At 40.9% G+C, this 19,729-nt stretch overlaps 1 protein-coding gene across 4 annotated transcripts in view; it reads left to right on the top strand.

Annotated features, from left to right (window-relative positions):
• Window positions 1–19,188, top strand: part of ACACB (acetyl-CoA carboxylase beta) — an 86,138-nt gene extending 66,950 nt beyond the window's left edge. For all 4 annotated transcript variants that reach the window (XM_069961385.1, XM_069961384.1, XM_069961387.1 and 1 more), the window contains 21 exons: window positions 863–904; window positions 988–1,203; window positions 2,194–2,349; window positions 2,941–3,144; window positions 4,172–4,327; window positions 4,461–4,583; window positions 6,010–6,279; window positions 6,811–6,908; window positions 7,006–7,126; window positions 7,737–7,847; window positions 8,044–8,187; window positions 9,723–9,843; window positions 9,923–10,019; window positions 10,102–10,198; window positions 11,341–11,476; window positions 11,908–12,085; window positions 12,816–12,928; window positions 13,033–13,187; window positions 14,784–14,954; window positions 15,113–15,249; window positions 17,659–19,188. In XM_069961385.1, the coding sequence (XP_069817486.1) occupies window positions 863–904; window positions 988–1,203; window positions 2,194–2,349; window positions 2,941–3,144; window positions 4,172–4,327; window positions 4,461–4,583; window positions 6,010–6,279; window positions 6,811–6,908; window positions 7,006–7,126; window positions 7,737–7,847; window positions 8,044–8,187; window positions 9,723–9,843; window positions 9,923–10,019; window positions 10,102–10,198; window positions 11,341–11,476; window positions 11,908–12,085; window positions 12,816–12,928; window positions 13,033–13,187; window positions 14,784–14,954; window positions 15,113–15,249; window positions 17,659–17,785 (2,973 nt within the window). In that variant the 3' untranslated portion in view covers window positions 17,786–19,188. The remainder of the gene's footprint in view (window positions 1–862; window positions 905–987; window positions 1,204–2,193; window positions 2,350–2,940; window positions 3,145–4,171; window positions 4,328–4,460; window positions 4,584–6,009; window positions 6,280–6,810; window positions 6,909–7,005; window positions 7,127–7,736; window positions 7,848–8,043; window positions 8,188–9,722; window positions 9,844–9,922; window positions 10,020–10,101; window positions 10,199–11,340; window positions 11,477–11,907; window positions 12,086–12,815; window positions 12,929–13,032; window positions 13,188–14,783; window positions 14,955–15,112; window positions 15,250–17,658) is intronic.
• The last annotated feature ends 541 nt before the right edge of the window (window positions 19,189–19,729 follow it).

Here is a 19,729-nt window from a genome sequence, read left to right as displayed (position 1 = left end):
TAATGCTGACATTATGCCTAAGTTTTGGTTCAAAATACTTTTTCCTCCCCCCTATTTCCCACCTCTAAAACTTGGTTGTGTCTTATGATCAGGTGTGTCTCACAAAGCGGAAAATATGTTAAATAGTTCTTCTCCTGAGGAAGGACACTGACCATAAAGTACTGTTTACATGTCTACCCTGTCATATAAGGACATGGGTATTATCTAATGACCGACACACATCTGCCAACCTATTCGTTTCAGCCTTTTGGGCCATGCTTGCTCTTAGTAGGGAACCATTCATCATGTGAGATACCATGTATATATTCTTCCAGGAATACAAAGAAGAGTCTGTGTTTGAGTAAAGGGCCAGATCTCTATGTTTATGCCATTGCTGACCAGATTAATAAAGGATTTAGCCAGACATGAAATCTGTGAATTACCTGGCTCTGCACAGAGTTACTTCATACCATATTAGACTCATCGGGGGAGATTTATCAAACATGGTGTAAAGTAAAACTGGCTCAGTTGCCCCTAGCAACCAATCAGATTCCACCTCTCATTCCTCACAGACTCTTTGGAAAATGAAAGGTGGAATCTGATTGGTTGCTAGGGGCAACTGAGCCAGTTTCACTTTAAACCGTGTTTGATAAATCTCCATCGTATTTACATTATTGTCTAATATTGTAATGACTTCTGGTCAATTTTTTTGCAGATCTTTTTGGCATATCCAGTGAATTTGGCATCAGTGTTGGGAATAGTATAGAATACCCCTTTAGGCCATAAACATTCAAAATCTTTATTCCATTGTCACTGTGTGAGTTTTATACATTATGTATTCTTACTAATTGATTCCTTTGCATTGACTTGTATTCTCTTGCAGAGAGAGTTTCCCAAGTTCTTCACTTTTAGAGCACGAGATGAGGTTTGGCCATTTTACTGTGATATTGGGGGACTTTATTTACCGCATTTATGTTTTGTGTACTGAAATTGTTTTGCTTTGTTTAGTTTGCTGAGGATCGGATATACAGACATTTAGAGCCTGCCTTGGCCTTCCAGCTGGAGCTGAATAGAATGAGGAATTTTGATCTGACTGCCGTCCCTTGTGCCAACCATAAGATGCACCTTTATCTCGGAGCAGCCAAAGTAGCAGCTGGTATAGAGGTCACAGATTACAGGTTCTTCGTCCGTGCCATTATTCGTCATTCTGACCTTGTTACAAAGGTACTGGTTTGATTCCAAGTTGAAATATTTTATAATCTGTTAGATATTCTAGAACAATTCTTAGAGTATATTAATCTGGCCTGCTGCGCATTCCATCAATTTTTTTTCTCATAGAATTATAATAAAAAATATATAGATTGACTGCGTTGATGGGGAGTTTATCACGCTGCTGCAATCTCTCCATGGCTGTATCTTCTGATCAGAGCAGGTCTCAGCAGTCATCAATAGCTTTTGATATATCCGATGAATGCCAAAAGATATTTGTAGTGACAGCTATGCTTAAAATAAGTATTTTTGAATAGCCATGTATAAAATAAATAGTGGGCAGATAACCCTATGAATTTCAAGGAAATCTGTCAACTCCCAGGCCCTACCACTGGTGCTGACGGTATGCTGTAGCTGGCAGTCCCCTAGTAAGCATGGTACCTTTTAGTAATTTGTCAGTGCACTGGATTTTTTCACAATCTCACATCTCCTAGTGTAATGAAGAGTCAAAGAGGAGTTGTGGCTCAGCATTTGTGCCGCACTCTTACACACCTCTCCACTCCTTTCTCCTCCCTCTCTTTTCATGAATAATTTATGCTGCCCGACCTTGTGCTCACTCAGCTGTCAGTCAGTATCTGCCTACACAGGACTGATCTGCAATCAGAGACACTGGATGACAGCTGAGTGAGCAGGAGGCCAGGCAGCATTGATTATTCATGAAGAAGAGGGAGGAGGAAGGAATGTTGAGGTGTGCCAGAGTGTGGCACAAACACTGAGCCACACTTCCTCTTTGACTCTTCATTACAGTAGGATTGTGCATAATCCATGGACAAATTACTAAAAGGCAACATGCTCACTAGAGCCCTGCCAACTACAGCACACTGTCAGAACCTCAGGTAGGGCTTGGGTGCTGACAGATTCCCTTTAAAAATCTGTCAACTTAGTGGAGCTCTGACACCTTTAAAGAGTATTTGTCATGAAGAAACATCTTTTGTCTTTTTTCAGGAAGCTTCGTTTGAGTACTTACAAAATGAAGGTGAACGTCTGCTCCTCGAGGCTATGGATGAACTAGAAGTTGCTTTTAATAATACTAGTGTCCGCACTGACTGCAATCATATCTTCCTTAACTTTGTTCCCACGGTCATCATGGACCCTTCAAAGGTGACTGATGCCTTTATTCATTATCCTTCATCTAATGATTATAATACAGATATATCCACTTTTAAAATGATTGTCAGTGTTTTATATTTTATGAAGTCTTTTTGAGAAAGTTATATTATAGATTAGTAGGAAGCATGTCGTATGACTGACTTTAACCTTTTATTTTCATTATTTCCTCTGTGCCTTATAAAAGCCATAACACTTCTATTTTTCCATATACAAAGCCATATGAGGACTCATTTTTTGTGGAACCAATTGTACTGTATAATGACACCTTTAATTTTAACATAAAGGGGGGGGTTTATCATTGTGCACCCCTGGCGTACACTACCAAAAAGGGAGAGTCTCGCCCCTTTTCTGTGGCTTATGTCTGCCATGTCCCCTGCTCATCTGATGAGCCGTTGTTTGTGTTCTGCTTGTACAGCCTGCCTATAGCAGATTATTGAGGCAGATCTATCATGAAAACCACAGAGGCTTTCAGAAGACTTCTGACTACTGGCTCCATACTCCCTCTTCACCCTGTTGATGCTTAAAGGTGATGTGACGTTAAACAGTATCTTGACAGCTTTGCCGTCTTTTGTCATTTATTAGATTGAGGAGTCTGTCCGCTCTATGGTTATGAGATATGGAAGTCGTTTGTGGAAGCTACGAGTTCTTCAAGCTGAAGTGAAGATCAACATCAGATTAACCCCTACTGGCAAAGCCATCCCTATCCGTCTCTTTCTTACCAATGAGTCTGGCTACTATTTGGATATCAGCCTTTATAAAGAGGTGACAGAGCCCAGCACTGGACAGGTGAGTTTCAATCTGTCTCGTGACTGATGTGCTCTGATAAAGCTGTGATTGAAAGGTCACTGTCATTTCAAACAACTCCCCTCATTCGAGACTGTATACCTGCAAGCTGAACCAGTCTGCTTGTTGAAGATGATCCAGGCTGTTCCTGAAAGGTAAACCAAGGATTCCCTCTCATCATCCATAAAGCTTGAGGCAGCTGCCCCTTGTGCAAATAGCAGTGTATCTACTGTTGTATGTCCATAGTGCTGCAGTATAATATTTTTTTATAATATAATTTTCTCTCCCAATGGCTTCTCAGCAGCAGTAGTTTAGTGCTTAGTGTAACCCCTTCCATACTGAGCTGCTGTTGTTCTTTATTACTGTACTGTATAAATCACCCCAGCACAGTTTTGGCCTGTTTTTAGTTCAGTGCACTTTCACAAGTACTATGCCATGGCATAGCAGTGAGAAGTATGTGCTGTCACTGGGCAGAGAAGTCTGGGAAAAGATGCCTTGTGTGTGTACTACTGCTAAACAGCCCAGCCCTGGTTCTGCTGATATGGAGAGAATTAAAATATCTGTGCACCTTGAAGGAGCCTTTCAGGGGCTCAGTAACCGCAGGGAGATTACCACTCTGAAGGGTTAATGTGAAACTTGCAAAGTTATCCCCCATAATTATCTGATAGCAGGATGCCCCCTGATCTCGATACTGGGGATTAGAGTCTCCCTTTAGAATAGAGCGGTAGAACATGTATGCCACTGCTCCATTCATTTTCTACGGGATCATCGGAGATAGTCAGACTCTGGCAGCTCCCATAGAGAATGACACAGATGTGCGAGTCCCTGTTCTTGTGATCAGTTATCCCCTATGTCATCCTATGGATAGGGGGTAACTCTTCAGATTTGACAACCCCTTTAATTAGCGGAGTTTGGAATTAAATTTGCATTATGTTTAACCTTTGACAGCTCTTTTAATTTTTTTTCTTTTATAATGATCTGTTTTAGTTTTTTTTTTCTATGAGTTTACGTTGACTTTTTTTTTTAACAGATCATGTTTAATTCCTATGGTGACAAGCATGGACACATGCATGGAATGTTGATCAATACTCCCTATGTGACCAAGGATCTGTTACAGTCTAAGAGATTCCAAGCACAGTCACTGGGGACAACATATGTCTATGATTTCCCTGAAATGTTCAGACAGGTAAGATTTTTACTACGTTACAGGAGATGAGGATGCAACTTTGATCACAAGCAGAAGTCCTTATGGAAGGTGTATCTTTTGGCTTTTGTTTTGTTGCTTGTTACTAGTTAAACCTTCTAAACTCTTGTTGCAGGCTTTATATAAACTGTGGGGACCAGGAGATCCTCATTCTTCAGATGTTCTCACCTATACAGAGTTGGTTCTTGACAATCAGGATCAGTTGGTTCAGCTGAACAGATTACCTGGTGGAAACGAGGTAATAAAAAGGGGAAAATAGTTATTTATAATCTGTTTCAAAAAGCATAGAGATTTCCCAACATTGTGGATAGAAGGCATTGTAACAATTATAATGATGCTGTTGCCTAAAATTCTTTGTATCTTTTGCAACTTCCCATTCTTTCTTTAGGCTATGCTCACACTATGTCAAAGCAACGGCCGTATTTCATAGCAACGGACATTGTTGTGCAAACAACAGCCATTGTTTAAAAAATAATGGCGGTTGTTATGCAATACGGCCAAGGGTAGACATAGCCTTAAGCTGTACGTTTAAAGGCCATTTTGAATAGTCCTATATTCTTTATTTGGAAAAATAAACATTAAGCTGCCGTATTGAAGAAGTGTAGGTTTTGGCAAACTGAATTTTTTCTCCCATTATCTGGTCGTTGCCAGTTTCTCTGACTGGCTGAATGGCTCTTTGTGCCGAGTTGTGATGACAGTGGACCATGGAAGAAACTGGAGGCCAGAGGTTAAGAATGAGCTTCTAACTTGGCGCTGATTTCACACCATTTTACAATTCCTCGATATGATCTTCTGTGCCCAGGATAGGTGGGTTTATAGTTCATGTGACAATTCAGTTCAGTGTGGGCGTGAACCTTATTTTAAAAATGGGAGTGAATATCAGGTGGTGACCATCATTATACAGTCAGGGGGTATGTATTAAGCATACACACACCTCACTGTAAAATATTCACACCTCCACCCCCACTGTATAAGCATGCCTATCACCTGATATTTGCTCCCATTATTAAAAGTCTAAATCCACGACCATCTGTTAAAAGGGTTGTCAAGGGAAAAACGTTTTCTCTCAGATCAACTGGTTTCAGAAAGTTCTATAGATTTGTAATTTATTTCTATTTAAAAATATGAAGTCTTCCAGTACTTTTCAACTACTTTATATCCTGCAGGAAATGCTTTTTTCTTTTTAATCTGACACAGTGCTCTCTGCTGCCACTTCTGTCCAGAGCAACAACAAATCCCCATAGAAAACCTTTCCTGCTCTCGACAGTTCCAGTCTGGGACAGAGATATCAGCAGGGAGCACTGTGTCAAACTAAAAAGAAAACAACATTTCTCGCAGGACATACAGCAGCTGATAAGTACTGAAAGACTTCAAACTTCAAAAAGAAGTAAGTTACAAATCTATAGAACTTTCTGAAACCAGTTGATTTGAAACAAAAAGATTTTCCCTGGATAACCCCTTTAACTAAACCATCAGACAAACTATAAACCAACATATCTCATGAATGAATCAAGAAACTTTAAATAGATGTGAGATCAGGGCATCTATTTTTTGGGGTGGCTACAGGTCCTCTTCAAGGATTTTAACAAGCAGTAAAAATCTAAAAATTAGTAATAGCATTTTGTTGTTTTGTATGGGGTGATCTATCTCACTCTCTGTTTTAGGTGGGAATGGTGGCTTTTAAGATGAAGATGAAGACTCCTGAATATCCAGAAGGACGTGACATCATTGTAATCCTCAATGATATAACTTACAAAATTGGTTCATTCGGCCCACAAGAAGATATGCTTTTTCTGCGCGCTTCAGAGCTTGCTAGGAAAGAAGGGATCCCTCGAATTTACATTGCTGCTAACAGTGGTGCCCGGATAGGACTAGCAGAAGAACTCAGACACATGTTTAATGTAGCTTGGATTGACCCCTCTGACCCTTACAAAGTGAGTTTAAGGAACATGTTTAGTGTTCTGTCTAATCATTATGAGTATACTCTTGTAGATATTAAAGGGATTTTCCACCCTGTATATCTGTTATATAAAATGCTCAGGTAGGTGGTGATGGGCAGTAGAGAAGTCATACTTACCTTCCCCGCTCTGCACCAGAGCACTGCACTAACAAAGCCCTATGCTGCACTTCCTGGTTAGAGAACAGCACGAGTTGTGCCCTATAGCAACTGCAGCAGTGCCCCGCCTCATTGGCTAATCAGTAAGTGTGGCGTGGGGCTCCGTTATGCAGGCACTGTGGGAAGTGGTGCCCTGGTGAATATGCCAAGCAGGAAAGGCAAGTATGACTTACCCAACCTCTTCACCACCTCCCTAAGCTTTTAATATTAGATAGGTACATTATGTAACCAGTAAATTTATTTTTCATGTAGAATATGAGAGAAAGCATAAATTATGTTTCAGTCATCTAGAAATTGGTCAATAGGCCTGCTTCCCTTTTATTAAAATAACTGGATTTTGGCTTTTCAGGGCTTCAGGTACTTGTATCTGACGCCACAGGACTACACACGGATTAGCTCTTTGAACTCCGTGCATTGCGAACACATAGAAGATGAAGGGGAATCCAGGTACTGGTGATTTGTGATGTTTTAATTTAATAACTTTTGGGACAGTTTATTTAGACCCTTCTAACATGGGAGTCCCATCCATTGCTTGGCTTCACAGGTATGTGGTGACTGACATCATTGGGAAAGAGGAAGGGATTGGAGTAGAAAATCTGAGAGGATCAGGAACAATTGCCGGAGAATCATCACTTGCATATGATGAAATTGTAACCATCAGCATGGTATGTGCACTCATCACTATTGATCTCTAGCATAAACAATTAGACCTAGATATAGATTTTCCTTGATTTAGGCAATAATAATGTGTGGTTTTCTTGTGTGTCTGACCTGTATATGAAATAAATAGATATCATGATCTGATGTTAAAGAGACTCTGTCAGTAGGTTTATGCTGTCCTATCTAAGGGTAGCATAGACTAGTGAAGGAGAAGCTGAACAGAATGATGTATCACATTGTTCTGTGCAGCTGATTCAGAGATATCCTCCTAAATAACCTGGATAAGAAGTAGACCTTTTCATTATGTGTGTGAGCCCAGTATTCCTGGATATTCATGAGCAGCAGAAAACTGCTGATTGGCAGTTATCTATTCATGCTGTGTATAGTCAGCAACTGTCAATCAGCAGCTGAAGGCCAGGGTTTGGCGAGAATCCCATTCTCCTGCATATTAGGAGAACGGCTAAACAAAATGATGTAGGGTAATACACCGATCTGCTCAGCATTTCTGTCACTAGTTTATGCTGCCCTTATATAAGGCAGAATAAATCTAGTGACAGATTCCCTTTTAAGGTTTGGTTCGAACATTCATTATTCACATTCTTTGCTTGGCTTTAGGTCACGTGTCGTGCAATTGGGATAGGAGCTTATTTGGTCAGACTGGGTCAGCGTGTTATTCAAGTAGAGAATTCCCATATTATTCTGACGGGTGCAGGTGCCCTGAACAAGGTAAACCGAGATCTTATTCCCTGGATCATTCTTATAAGTGTTACATTTCCCGGCTGTCATGTTACAAAACCTGTAGTTAACAATATTTTTGCTTATGATATAGCATATAATAAGAGGTCTTATAATATTGCTGCTTTAAAACAAAGTATGAAGTTTAAGAATGCATTAATATACAATACATGCATTTCTTTTTCAGGTTCTTGGTCGGGAAGTTTATACGTCTAATAACCAGTTAGGAGGAGTGCAGATCATGTGTAATAATGGGGTATCTCACACTATGGTTCCTGATGATTTTGAGGGAGTCTATACAATTCTTCTCTGGCTCTCTTATATGCCGAAGGTAAGAGATTGTTCTCACAAACGAGGACCTGCCCAAGTACTCTATCTATAGTCTGTCTGCCTATCTGGGAAAGTAAATACAGTATATAGAAACATCATCCACCACCATTACAAATTTTAATTTCACTGTGCATGCTTGTTATCTTGTTATCTTTTTTCACTATATGTATATTTTCGATTGGGGGAGGGGGAATTTTAAAGTGACTCTGTACCCACAATCTGACCCCCCCCCCCCCCCCCCCCAAACCACTTGTACCTTCGGATAGCTGCTTTTAATCCAAGATCTGTCCTGGAGTCCGTTCGGCAGGTGATGAAGTTATTGTCCTAAAGAACAACTTTTAAACTTGCAGCCCCATGCCCAACGGCCGTGGCTTGTAGTATCTGTGCCCTAACTTTGCACCACCCCTTCGTCCCTCCTCCCCACCCTCTTCATCCTTAGGAATGCCACTGGAACATTTTCTCCTGTCTGAACATTGCACATTGCCTTAATGATCCAGCCCATGTTCAGTATTTACACAGCTGATGAATAGGAGACAATCTGCCTGGAGCAATCCTAATGATGAGGAGGGCGAGGAGGAGGGACCAAGAGGGTGTGCCAGCCTAATGCATACACAATCTAGGCCCCGGCCATTTGGCATAGGGCTGCAAGTTTAAAAGTTGTTTTTTAGGACAATAACTGCTTCACCTGCAGTTATCCGAAGGTAAAAGCAGTTTGGGGGGGGGGGGCAGATTGTGGGTACAGAGTCGCTTTAAAGGGGTACTCAGGCCAAAAAAAATTCTTTTAAATCAGCTAATGTCGGGAAGTTATATAGATTTGTAATTTACTTCTATTTAAAAATCTCCAGTCTTCCAGTACTTATCAGCTGATGTATGTCCTGCAGAAAGTGGTGTTTTCTTTTCAGTCTGACACAGTGCTCTGCTGCCACCGCTGTCCATGTAAGGTGTCCAGAGCAGCAGCAAATCCCCATAGAAAACCTCTCCTGCTTTAGGGTCCTATTCCACGGGTTGATGGGGGCCCGATCAATAATGTGAACGAGCGCCGATCTGCTAGATCAGCGCTTGCTTACTGGGCCTATTACACGGCCCGATAATCGTTTAGCGAGGGCTGCAGGGTCATTGTTACCGATGTCCTTGCAGCCCTTGTTTAAACAGCATACTTTACCTATTCATGCTGCAGGTCTTCTCCTGTGCTCCTTCTCTCCCGGTCTTGCACGCAGCAGTAGCAGCTTCGGTGCGGCCTGTCTGAGCTGACAGACCGCTCAGCCGTCCTGGCCAGTGATTGGTATCGCTCCATGGAATAGGCCCCTTAGACAGTTCCTATCATGGACAGAGGTGGCAGCAGGGAGCATGGTTTCAGACTGGAAAGAATACACCACTTCTGGGAAGACTTGAGAAGTAAATTACAAATATACAGTATGTATAAACTTTCTGAAACCAGTTGATTTCATAGAAAGAAATTGCGTAAAAATTGGAGTATTTTTATAATGTTAAAATCTACTTATGTGTATATATATATATGTTTCCCTATATTTGAAGGATAAGCACAGTCCAGTCCCGGTCATCCAACCTTCTGACCCAATTGACCGTAATATTGAGTTTGTACCTACAAAGGCTCCTTATGATCCCCGCTGGATGCTCGCTGGAAGACCTCATCCCAGTAAGTTTGCAGGCTAAGTTCTTCTCTTCATTATTATTGCTGATTGGTTTTACTGTTAAAACTCCATATTTCTTTGTAGCTCTGAAAGGGACCTGGCAGAGCGGTTTCTTCGATAATGGAAGCTTCAAGGAGATCATGCAGCGCTGGGCACAGACTGTAATAGTGGGACGGGCAAGGTATGTCCAGAGAAGCAATACTAATATAATAAACACCCGATTTCGATTGTGATATGTTGACATCTATGATTTTGTTTTTCAGATTAGGAGGAATACCATTAGGGGTTATTGCTGTGGAGACCCGGACTGTAGAGATGGCAGTACCAGCCGATCCAGCCAACCCTGAATCTGAAGCTAAGGTGCTTTTACTTATCATGTCATCTTTTTACGTTATATTTTCCCAATAAGCTTGACCTTGATTTGAATATGTACCACTTCATAGGCTTTCTGAATAATGTAGGCATATATGGTTTGCTTCATATTTAGTAGGTATTAAATCTATATTAGTTCACCCCAGTCAGTGCACATGTCCAAAGCCATTGCCTTTTACCGCAAGGTGTGAACTAAAGCCTACACTGAGTTTGTTGTCTAGGGTTTTGAGTTATTCTGTGGGTTTATTATCTTTTCCTTGTACCATAACTATTGCATACAGGTTTAAGCATGGTGTTTAGCATTTATGGATTTGATCTCCATGCACATCTTAATGTTTGAGCGCTTGGTTAGATGAACACTGAATGCCTGTTAACCAAAAGCTACTATTATACTTGTTATCCCAGAAAAGAAAAAGTTAGTAGAACTGTATGGTATAGGCTAGATCTCATAAGCAGGAAATGAGAGAGGGAATGCTCTGGGGTGTGGGGGGTGGAGGTTAATTTTGTATGTGCACTATGACCTATGCAGTGTATGCTATGAATGCACACATGCTACATGCACACATTCAGTAGTTTTTCAGGAACCTATATTATGTCTGAAATTTTTAGTCTGTGATCTGCAAAAATGCATGACATTCGGCCATATTTTTTATGAATCTGTAAAAATTGTAAAATATTAGTAAAAAGGAGAAAGGTCAAAATGATGACCCGAGCTGAAATGACAGATTCAAACTTTCCTTCCGTGACGTCCGCAAAGATACAGATCCCATAGACTTCTGTTGGTGTGTCTGTGCTACAATAACGGTCCGTACTAGGGCTTTGCAATAACTGTTGCGAATTATAAATCCGTAAAACTACAGATGGTGTCTAAATTTTTTCATAATTGCAGATCTGCAATTACCGAGAAACGTAAATAACGTGTGAGCGTAGCCTACGGCCATGTGGCTTGAAACTAGTTAGCAAGTTTCATTTTTAATATCACTTTTTTGTACCTCCATGTTCTTGATGGATTTATTCTTCACCCAGGTGCTAGAAAATAGGTTTGTTTGTTTTTTTGTTTTTTTTCCTTTGGTTGAAATATTATTGGTGCAGTCATTAGTAAAACATTGTTTTTATTGTTTTTATTTCAGATAATCCAGCAGGCTGGACAAGTATGGTTCCCAGATTCAGCGTTTAAAACGGCACAAGCTATAAAAGATTTCAACCGCGAGGGACTGCCCATAATTATCTTTGCCAACTGGAGGGGATTCTCTGGTGGTATGAAGGGTACGTTTTAAAAAAATAGCTGTGACTGTGATCCTAGTGTCAAAACTAGAAGTGGATTCAAATGGGATGCAAAATATAAAGGAAGCACTTGTACTTCTCTTTTCTGTTGGATCCACTCCTGGTTTGGGCACAAAAACTGCAGTGTGTTATACCAGGACAAGGAAAATCTCTGCATTGGGGTCGTGGGGGCATGACTAGTGAGACTAGAAGCAGCTGTGACTTATCCCCCATGACTAGTTATTAGTTAAAAGCATTGTGTAATGTTATGGCTGATCTGTGTATACACTACATAGATAGATAGATATAAAAAATTTTATTTCTTTATTTTTTTTTTTTGCTAAACTAGCGACAATCTGGATTGTGTAATTGTCACAGTTCTGTCTACCTTATTTGCTGAGCATTTAAAGTTAAGTGTATATTGCCTTTTACAGACATGTACGATCAGGTGCTAAAGTTTGGAGCATACATTGTGGACAGCCTGAGAGAGTTCAAGCAGCCAGTTTTGGTATACATACCACCTTATGCCGAGCTACGAGGAGGATCATGGGTTGTCATTGATCCTACAATCAACCCTCATTACATGGAGCTTTATGCAGACAAGGACAGCAGGTGGGTAAACCTTCGGGTCCTATTAGACAAAGTGATTTTTTGTTTTATCGGATTAAAGATAAACAATTGCAAACAAGTGCTTTTGCGAGCGACCTGAAATCATTCACCATAATTCACGGAATAATTGTCGTTAGTTATGATCGCAGTTACTTTGGTTCCTATAATCTAGTATATGAACGCTTGTAATAACGTACGAACGATGTGTACATACCAAAACGTTTATCAATGATTTTATGGTCCGCTCAAAAGATGCGTTCGACATGTTAACAAGTTTCCATTGATCGCTGCCTGCATACACACGGAAAGATTATCGCCTAAATTCGAAGGATATAACACACAACAATGTTTCTGTGTATTAGGGCCCTTACTTTCTAAGCGCTTAATGGGTTTTCACTTGGTATTAGGGGGCCCTTATCAGGCAGCAGTCGCTATGAGCTTTTTGTCTGTAGGATCCAACAGAACACTGGTCCTAACAGTGGTATAGTGTCTGATCAGCGAATTGTCAGGACACCTTTCTAATAAAAAGGTGTTGTCCAAAGCAGAGAAACCCCTTTTCAAACTATATACTGACTTTTTCTTTATGCTGTCTGCAAAAGTTCCTTCATGTACACCAGTGTGTTAACTTCCTATTCAGACCAAATTACCTGTATTGTATTTAAAGGTTAAATAAAAATAGTGCCATGTTGTATACCCTGTATGACTTCTCATGGCACCTTGTCTGTCCTTGTAGAGGTGGTGTCTTGGAAGCAGAGGGCACAGTGGAAATCCGCTTCAGAAGGAAAGACCTCATCAAGACCATGAGGAGGCTAGACCCAGTTTATACCCAGATTGTTGAACAGCTTGGTGAGTACTGTGTCTGGACAATATTCACTGCTTGGGTTTATGTACCACATTGTAAATAACACTGTTCTTCTTATAATTCACAATATATCCTTTACCTTTTATAGGAACTCCTGAGCTTTCAGAGTCTGAGCGCAAAAGCTTAGAAAAAAAGCTAAAAGCAAGAGAGGAACAGCTACTTCCCATTTACCACCAGATTGCTGTGAAGTTTGCAGATCTGCATGACACCCCTGGGAGAATGCAAGAGAAAGGAGTCATTACAGTTAAGAATAGTTTATTACTTTCATTTGCCTAAAATTAAGTGAATTCACAGTACATTTGCAGTGTCCATTTGCTGTATGTCCCTGGAAAGCTCCTGGTGCAAGGGAAGGCACAGACCCCTAATCACCCCATGAGTTTCCTCTTATGGGAATATCTGGACAAAATGAAGCAATAGCATAAAGTGTGATAGCATAATAAATAAGCTCTACTTACCCCAGGCTCACTGACCGCAGCTGGGCTCCAGTTTTTCCCTTGTTCTAGTGTCATCAGAACCCAGCAGGAAGGGCCCGCTTAGCCAGTCAGTGACTGCAGCAGTGTCCTGCCCCAGTCACTGACTAGCTTATCAGGCATTCCTGATCTTGGATCGTGATGTTCCAGGAGCCCGGCAGGGGTTGGGGAACGGTAAGGTAGCACTGTGGGGTGGACAGGTCAGTAGAGCTGCTTTATTATTTTCCTGCACCCCACTGCCTGCAGCCGATTTGTCATCTTGGCTGGACTTCTCCTTTACGGTCCCCATACACTTTAGAGTTTTGACAGTCATACTTGCTACTTGCCGCTGTCAGTATAATGTGTATGGGGCCCTTCCGGTATTGTGTAGGTGGAGATAGGGATCTTGCGTGATGGAAAATCACCATCCTACCCCTTTACTTCAGGAGAGATGAGCTGCATTGAGAGCACACTTACTACAGCTTACCCCTTCTCTTCCCATAGAGCAGTGCTTCTCAAACTGTGAGGCGCCCCCTAGTTGTTGGTGAGGCCCAGCTGAGGAGCCAGTTTTTACAAAAGTAACTATGATCTGCACAGTCCTTTTGCTGTTTGCAAAAATCTCCATTTTAGCAACATTATTAATTTATTTTGTACTTGCTTTATTAGTATATAGAGCTTGGGAGACGGGTGAAAGGTAGCCCTAGCATTATTTTCAGCTTTTAAATGGACTTTAACCACACATAGTGAGGCCCAGGCACCCTCTTGGTCAGTCTGGTGAGGCCCAGGCATTGCCTTGGTCTGTTGGGTGAGGCTCTAGTCGAAAAAGTTTGAGAAGCGCTGCCATAGAGAACACAGGAAGGCTCGGCCGAGCTGAACATTCCTGTGTATGGGGAAAACAGGAGAGATCGGGAGGGAGGCATAATTGGTGTTTGCCCAGCTTTAGAACCCATTAGCCTAGTGTGCATTTTTTTACCATGGCATATAGTAGACCTATTCCAATGTGTGGCTTTCATTGGCATACATTAAAGGCAAACGTTGAGAAATCCTTGAGACACACACATTACAGTGTGAAATGAGATTAAAATTCTGGATAATGTTTTATTTATTAATTTTGTTACGTAAGAAAAGTAAAGCTGTTTGGGTTTTTTTTTACACTTTTTACTTCCCTATTTACTATTACATATACAGTATATAATCTATGCTGGTTGTATAACTACTACCACATTTTATGTTGGATTGTCATGCAGGTGGTTATGTCTCATCTTTGCTACATTTATATTTATATATATATATATATATATATATATATATATATATATATTTATTTATTTGTTGTGTGGGCAGTATAGACTGTCAGATTTCAAACATCTTGGTTTCTTTTAAACGTCAGGATATTGTGGTGTGGAAGGAGGCAAGGACCTTTATGTATTGGAGACTGCGACGCCTCCTCCTTGAGGAAGAGGTGAAAAGAGAGATCCTTCACGCAAATAGTGAGCTCAGTGACATCCACATCCAGTCCATGCTTCGCCGCTGGTTTATGGAGACAGAAGGGACTGTCAAGGTGCCGTATTTTATCCTGAAAGTTACAGCTAGGACTATTTCTTAAGACGCTTTATTTTTTACAATCTTAGATGCATTAGAGCCGGTAGTCTTTGCAGTGTAATTATGTCAGAGAAGCAACAGCAAACTCAATGGTTTTTCCCTCTTTTTGTACTCAAGGCGTACTTGTGGGACAATAACCAAATGGTGGTGGAGTGGCTGGAGAAGCATCTACAAGAAGAAGATGGTGCAAGATCTGCTATTCGGGAGAACATAAAATACCTGAAGAGGGACTATGCTCTGAAGCATATCAGGGGGTAAGTGTGGTATAAAAGCCGTTGTGTTTTTTGTTGTTGTTGTTGTTGTTTTTTTTATAACAATGTATATCATTAGACTGATGATCATCATTACAGCTGTATTAACCTCTTTAGGACTGCATACGCAACTATACGTCCGTTTTTGCGGTGCTTTCCCGCTCATAGACCTGCAATTACGTCCTCGAATTAAACAAGCACAGAATTCCAGATTAGGTTCCAGGAGTTAACCCTATAGATCCTGTGGTCAGTGGGATCGCAGCATCTCTAGGGAAGAACAGAGTAAGAATTCTCCCTCTGTTTACCGCTGGGGTTGTGCAAAGTGATCACACAGCCCTGATGGTAGCTATGACAGCAGCAATGCCTATGACAGGCACAATACAATGCAGTCCAGACCAGCACTGCAATGTATGTTACCTGTCATCAGCCAATCATACAGTGAAGTTCCCAAGGCCTCACGCACCAGATTTATCATGATTTACGTCCACTCACAGGTGTAGATTTGATTTGCAAAACCTGTGTAGGGCCGAAGAGCTTTACTAAGTATCACTTGGATAAATTAAAGCACCACGGATCTATAACCTCATAAAGTAAGATCGGTTAGGTTTAAAAAAAATGGGTTATGGTTCTTAAAGGGGTTCTGTCATCTCCAAAGCATCCGATATTATGCAATCATAGAGTATATATCTCAGAATTTTTTATCTGCAATTTTAATCTTTCTATGTTCTTGCATTCCTTTACTATAAGCCACAAATGAAGGAGGCTAAGGGTCCATTTACACAGATTATCTGTCAGATTACCTGCCAAAGATTTGAAGCCAAAGCCAGGAACAGACTATAAACAAAGATCAGGTCATAAAGGAACCCATTCCTGGCTTTGGCTTCAAATCTTTGTCAGATAACCTTTCTGTGTAAATGGACCGTAAGTCGTCCTCTCCATTATATCCATGAGCTCAGTGGTCCTCTCTATGCATCCTCATACCCAGTGTGTAGGCTTACAGCGGGGAAATACAAAGGAGTAGAAAGCTACAAATTACAGATCTGGAATCAGCATCCTTTATCCTTCTTACAGATGACTTTAGTTTAGGTTATTGAAGAGGGTGGGCTGGAGGTGACAGAGTCCCTTTAAGGCCAAAATCAGTCCATCCTGAAAGGACTAAAGTAGTTTTCCCACCAAAATTGATTCATGGTCGGTGTTGAAAAGTATTTAAAGCGTAACTATAAAATATTTTGACCATGCAGTTTTAGTTAGCTTAGGTCATGATAAGATTTTTTGCAATATACACTAATAAGCTAAAATGAACAGTTTTTTTTTTTAAATACATGAAGCTGAATGTCCCCTCAGAGCTGTATTTGCCTCTGTGTTATTTCTGCAATCCTGCTGGACTGGGAATCCATACAGAGTAGCAGCTAGGTAGGACTCTGACAGCAGCATCAGATAACAGCCCTGACACACAGAGAAACAAATCCTCCTCCCCCCCCTCCCCCACCTTCTACCAGCACGTTCTCCCCCCTCACCTCACAGAGATCACATAGCAGAGCTTAGGGTGTTGTGTGTGAGGAGCATTGCAGGGGAGGAGATGGATGGAGGGACAAGTACTCAGTGCTTCAACCAGGAGGGACATGCCACCATGACTCCAATGTACTGCATGAGGGAGAGTGGGTGAGTCACTGAGGGGAGCACTACAAGTCCCAGCACAACACAGCTGTAGTCCTTCCATAGTACATACAACATTCACTATCAGATGTCTGCAGCAGGTGCCCCCACCTCCATGGCTGACATTATCCTACAGTGTAATGAGAGCAGATGACTGTATCTAATCCCACTGTGTGTGATACCATCTGCTGGGGCTTTATATCTAATCTTACTGCGTCATACTGTATGTTGGGGCTCTATCTAATCCCACTGTGTGTGATACCATCTGCTGGGGCTCTGTATCTAATCTTACTGTGTGATACTGTATGTTGGGGCTCTATCTGATCCCACTGTGTGTGATACCATCTGCTAAGGTGCTGCTCAGTGGATAAAGGGACCCAACCAGGGAGAGGAGGGATAGGCTACACCCACTTTCAGTCAGCCAGGGAGATGAGGGATAGGCCACGCCCACTTTCAGCCAGCCAGGGAGAAGAGGGATAAGCCACGCCCACTTTCTGTCAGCCAGGAGAAAAATTCATTTATTCTTCTGAGCCGAACAACTGGGGATATCTCAGCAAGCGCATACACCATCAACACAGTTTAGGGCTCTTTTTTAAAAGGGTAACACGTAAGCTTTTTATTTGAGGAATTTCATTTTTTGGCTACTGAAATTATAGTTACGCTTTAAGACAAAGTAATTTTGTTCAGATTATTGAAATATTTCATAAAGGTTGCGTATCAATATCCTTGTAAACACTTATCTTTTCCTGTTTTCAGTCTGGTTCTGGCCAACCCGGAAATAACAATGGACTGTATTGTACATATGACCCAGCAAATTACACCAGCACAGCGAGCCCAGCTGACAAGACTGTTATCAACTATGGAAAACACAGATTCCAGTTGACACAATGGAGACGCTGACTGATACAAAAAGACATTGCGACTACCATTAGATGTTCTTTACCTTGCCGTCCATAGCACTGCTACCAAACATTACCAATGGGTGCCTTTCTAGAATGTACTTAATCAGTGCTCAGTGTTTCCTCTAGAGCACAAGTTACTAATACCATGTGCTTTATGCAATACAATGTGATTCTTGTAAACTGTCGTATCACTCTTTATGCTCATAGGTTTAACTTTCTTCTGTGTTTTAAACCTTTAGCGCACAAAATGTAAGCTGGAGCAAATGGTTCACAATGCACTTTGATCTAGAATATTTCATTTTTATTTCCCAAGATCAATTATTCAAATTATTCTAAGCAGTAGTAATAAGCTAAAGTGGCACTGTCACTTAAAAAAAAATGAAAGAAAAATTTAACATGTCATAGAGACATGTCAAAAGTTTTGATAGGACGGGTTCAGATCTCCACTGATCACTATAATGAGCTATGGGAAGCGCTGGGCTGAGTGCTTCTCTCTGTTTTTCCCATCTTGCTGCGTGAGACAGGTACCATAGACTTACTATAGAATCCAGGTCCTGCAGAACAGTGTGTCACCCCGTCCTCGTTCTAGGGAACACCCAGGGGGAGATTTATCAAAGGGTGTAAGGGTCCTGATCAATATTGTGATCAGCATATAGATCGGCACTCGTTTACTGGGTCTATTATACGGGCCAATAATTTTTTTAAGCAAGGGCTGCAGGAACATTGTTAGCGATGTCCGTGCAGCCCTTGCCCAAATAGTTACTACTTTACCAGTCCACTCCCAGTGTTCTCCTGTGCTTTTTATTTGTCCCAGGACTGCACACTGCAGCTTCAGAGCGGGCTGTCAGCGCGCGGTGCCATAACTCATAAAGAGCGCAGGAGAACACCAAGACACGCCACGATGCTACCGATGTCAGCCGTGGTGCGCAGTTGGCAGTCATCGATTTTAGGTCTGGGCCTAAAGAAATGATCAGCCGATGATTGTTCATCAGCTGATCGGTGTCTTTATTACAGGGAGCAATAACTGGTCAATTATCGCTCTGTGTAATAGGACCCTAAAATATACCCTGGTGTAAATTGCCCATAGAAAACAATCACAGCCCCTCTCCCCGCTTGATCTCCCCCCCCCCCCCCCCAAAGCTTAATCAAAACTTTTGACATGTCTCTTATTAAATATCAAAAGTTTTTTTTATACCGTGATACTATTATATACGCACATTAGTAATCATGTGATGGTGCTACATTATTGCCTTTTATATGAACCACACGTATAAAGATACATAAATGAGGAGCGACAACAAATAGCATTAATACTGTTACCACTTCAGTCTCAGGAATATGCTATCACCTTGTGCAACTCTATTAAAAGCCTCATTGTCCACCAGATGACTTTACCGTGTATTAGTGTAAAATGGGCTGGTAGGTGTTTTAATGTATTTGGGTCTAGATTTGCTGGCTGGGCACTAGGCTGTAAACAGTAAGCATGTATTCATTTTCTTTTTTTTAACACCTCCTTCTAAAGGAATTACTGTAACCTATATTCAGCTCAAATATCTGTAATTTAGACATACTGGATTTAAAAATGAATATTGTTCAGATTGGCTTGTACTCAAATCTGTGTATAAAGTCACAAACGTTTTATTCATTTTTTACCTATTTTTATACCCTCTTCAAATTGTAGGGAGATGATTCCACCCCACACAAATAAAAAAAAAAAAAAAAAAAAAAAAAAAAAAAAATATATATATATATATATATATATATATATATATATATATATATATATATATATATATATATATATATATATATATATACACACATATACACATATATACACACAGTGGTGCCTTGGATTACGAGCATAATTCGTTCCGGGACTGTGCTTGTAATCCAAATCCACTCTTAAACCAAAGCAAGTTTTC

This window comes from Dendropsophus ebraccatus, chromosome 3 (assembly GCF_027789765.1).
Source record: "Dendropsophus ebraccatus isolate aDenEbr1 chromosome 3, aDenEbr1.pat, whole genome shotgun sequence".
NCBI classification, from domain to species: Eukaryota; Metazoa; Chordata; class Amphibia; order Anura; family Hylidae; genus Dendropsophus; species Dendropsophus ebraccatus.
Note: the sequence above shows the minus strand (reverse complement) of the source record. Positions and strands in the feature narration are given on the sequence as shown.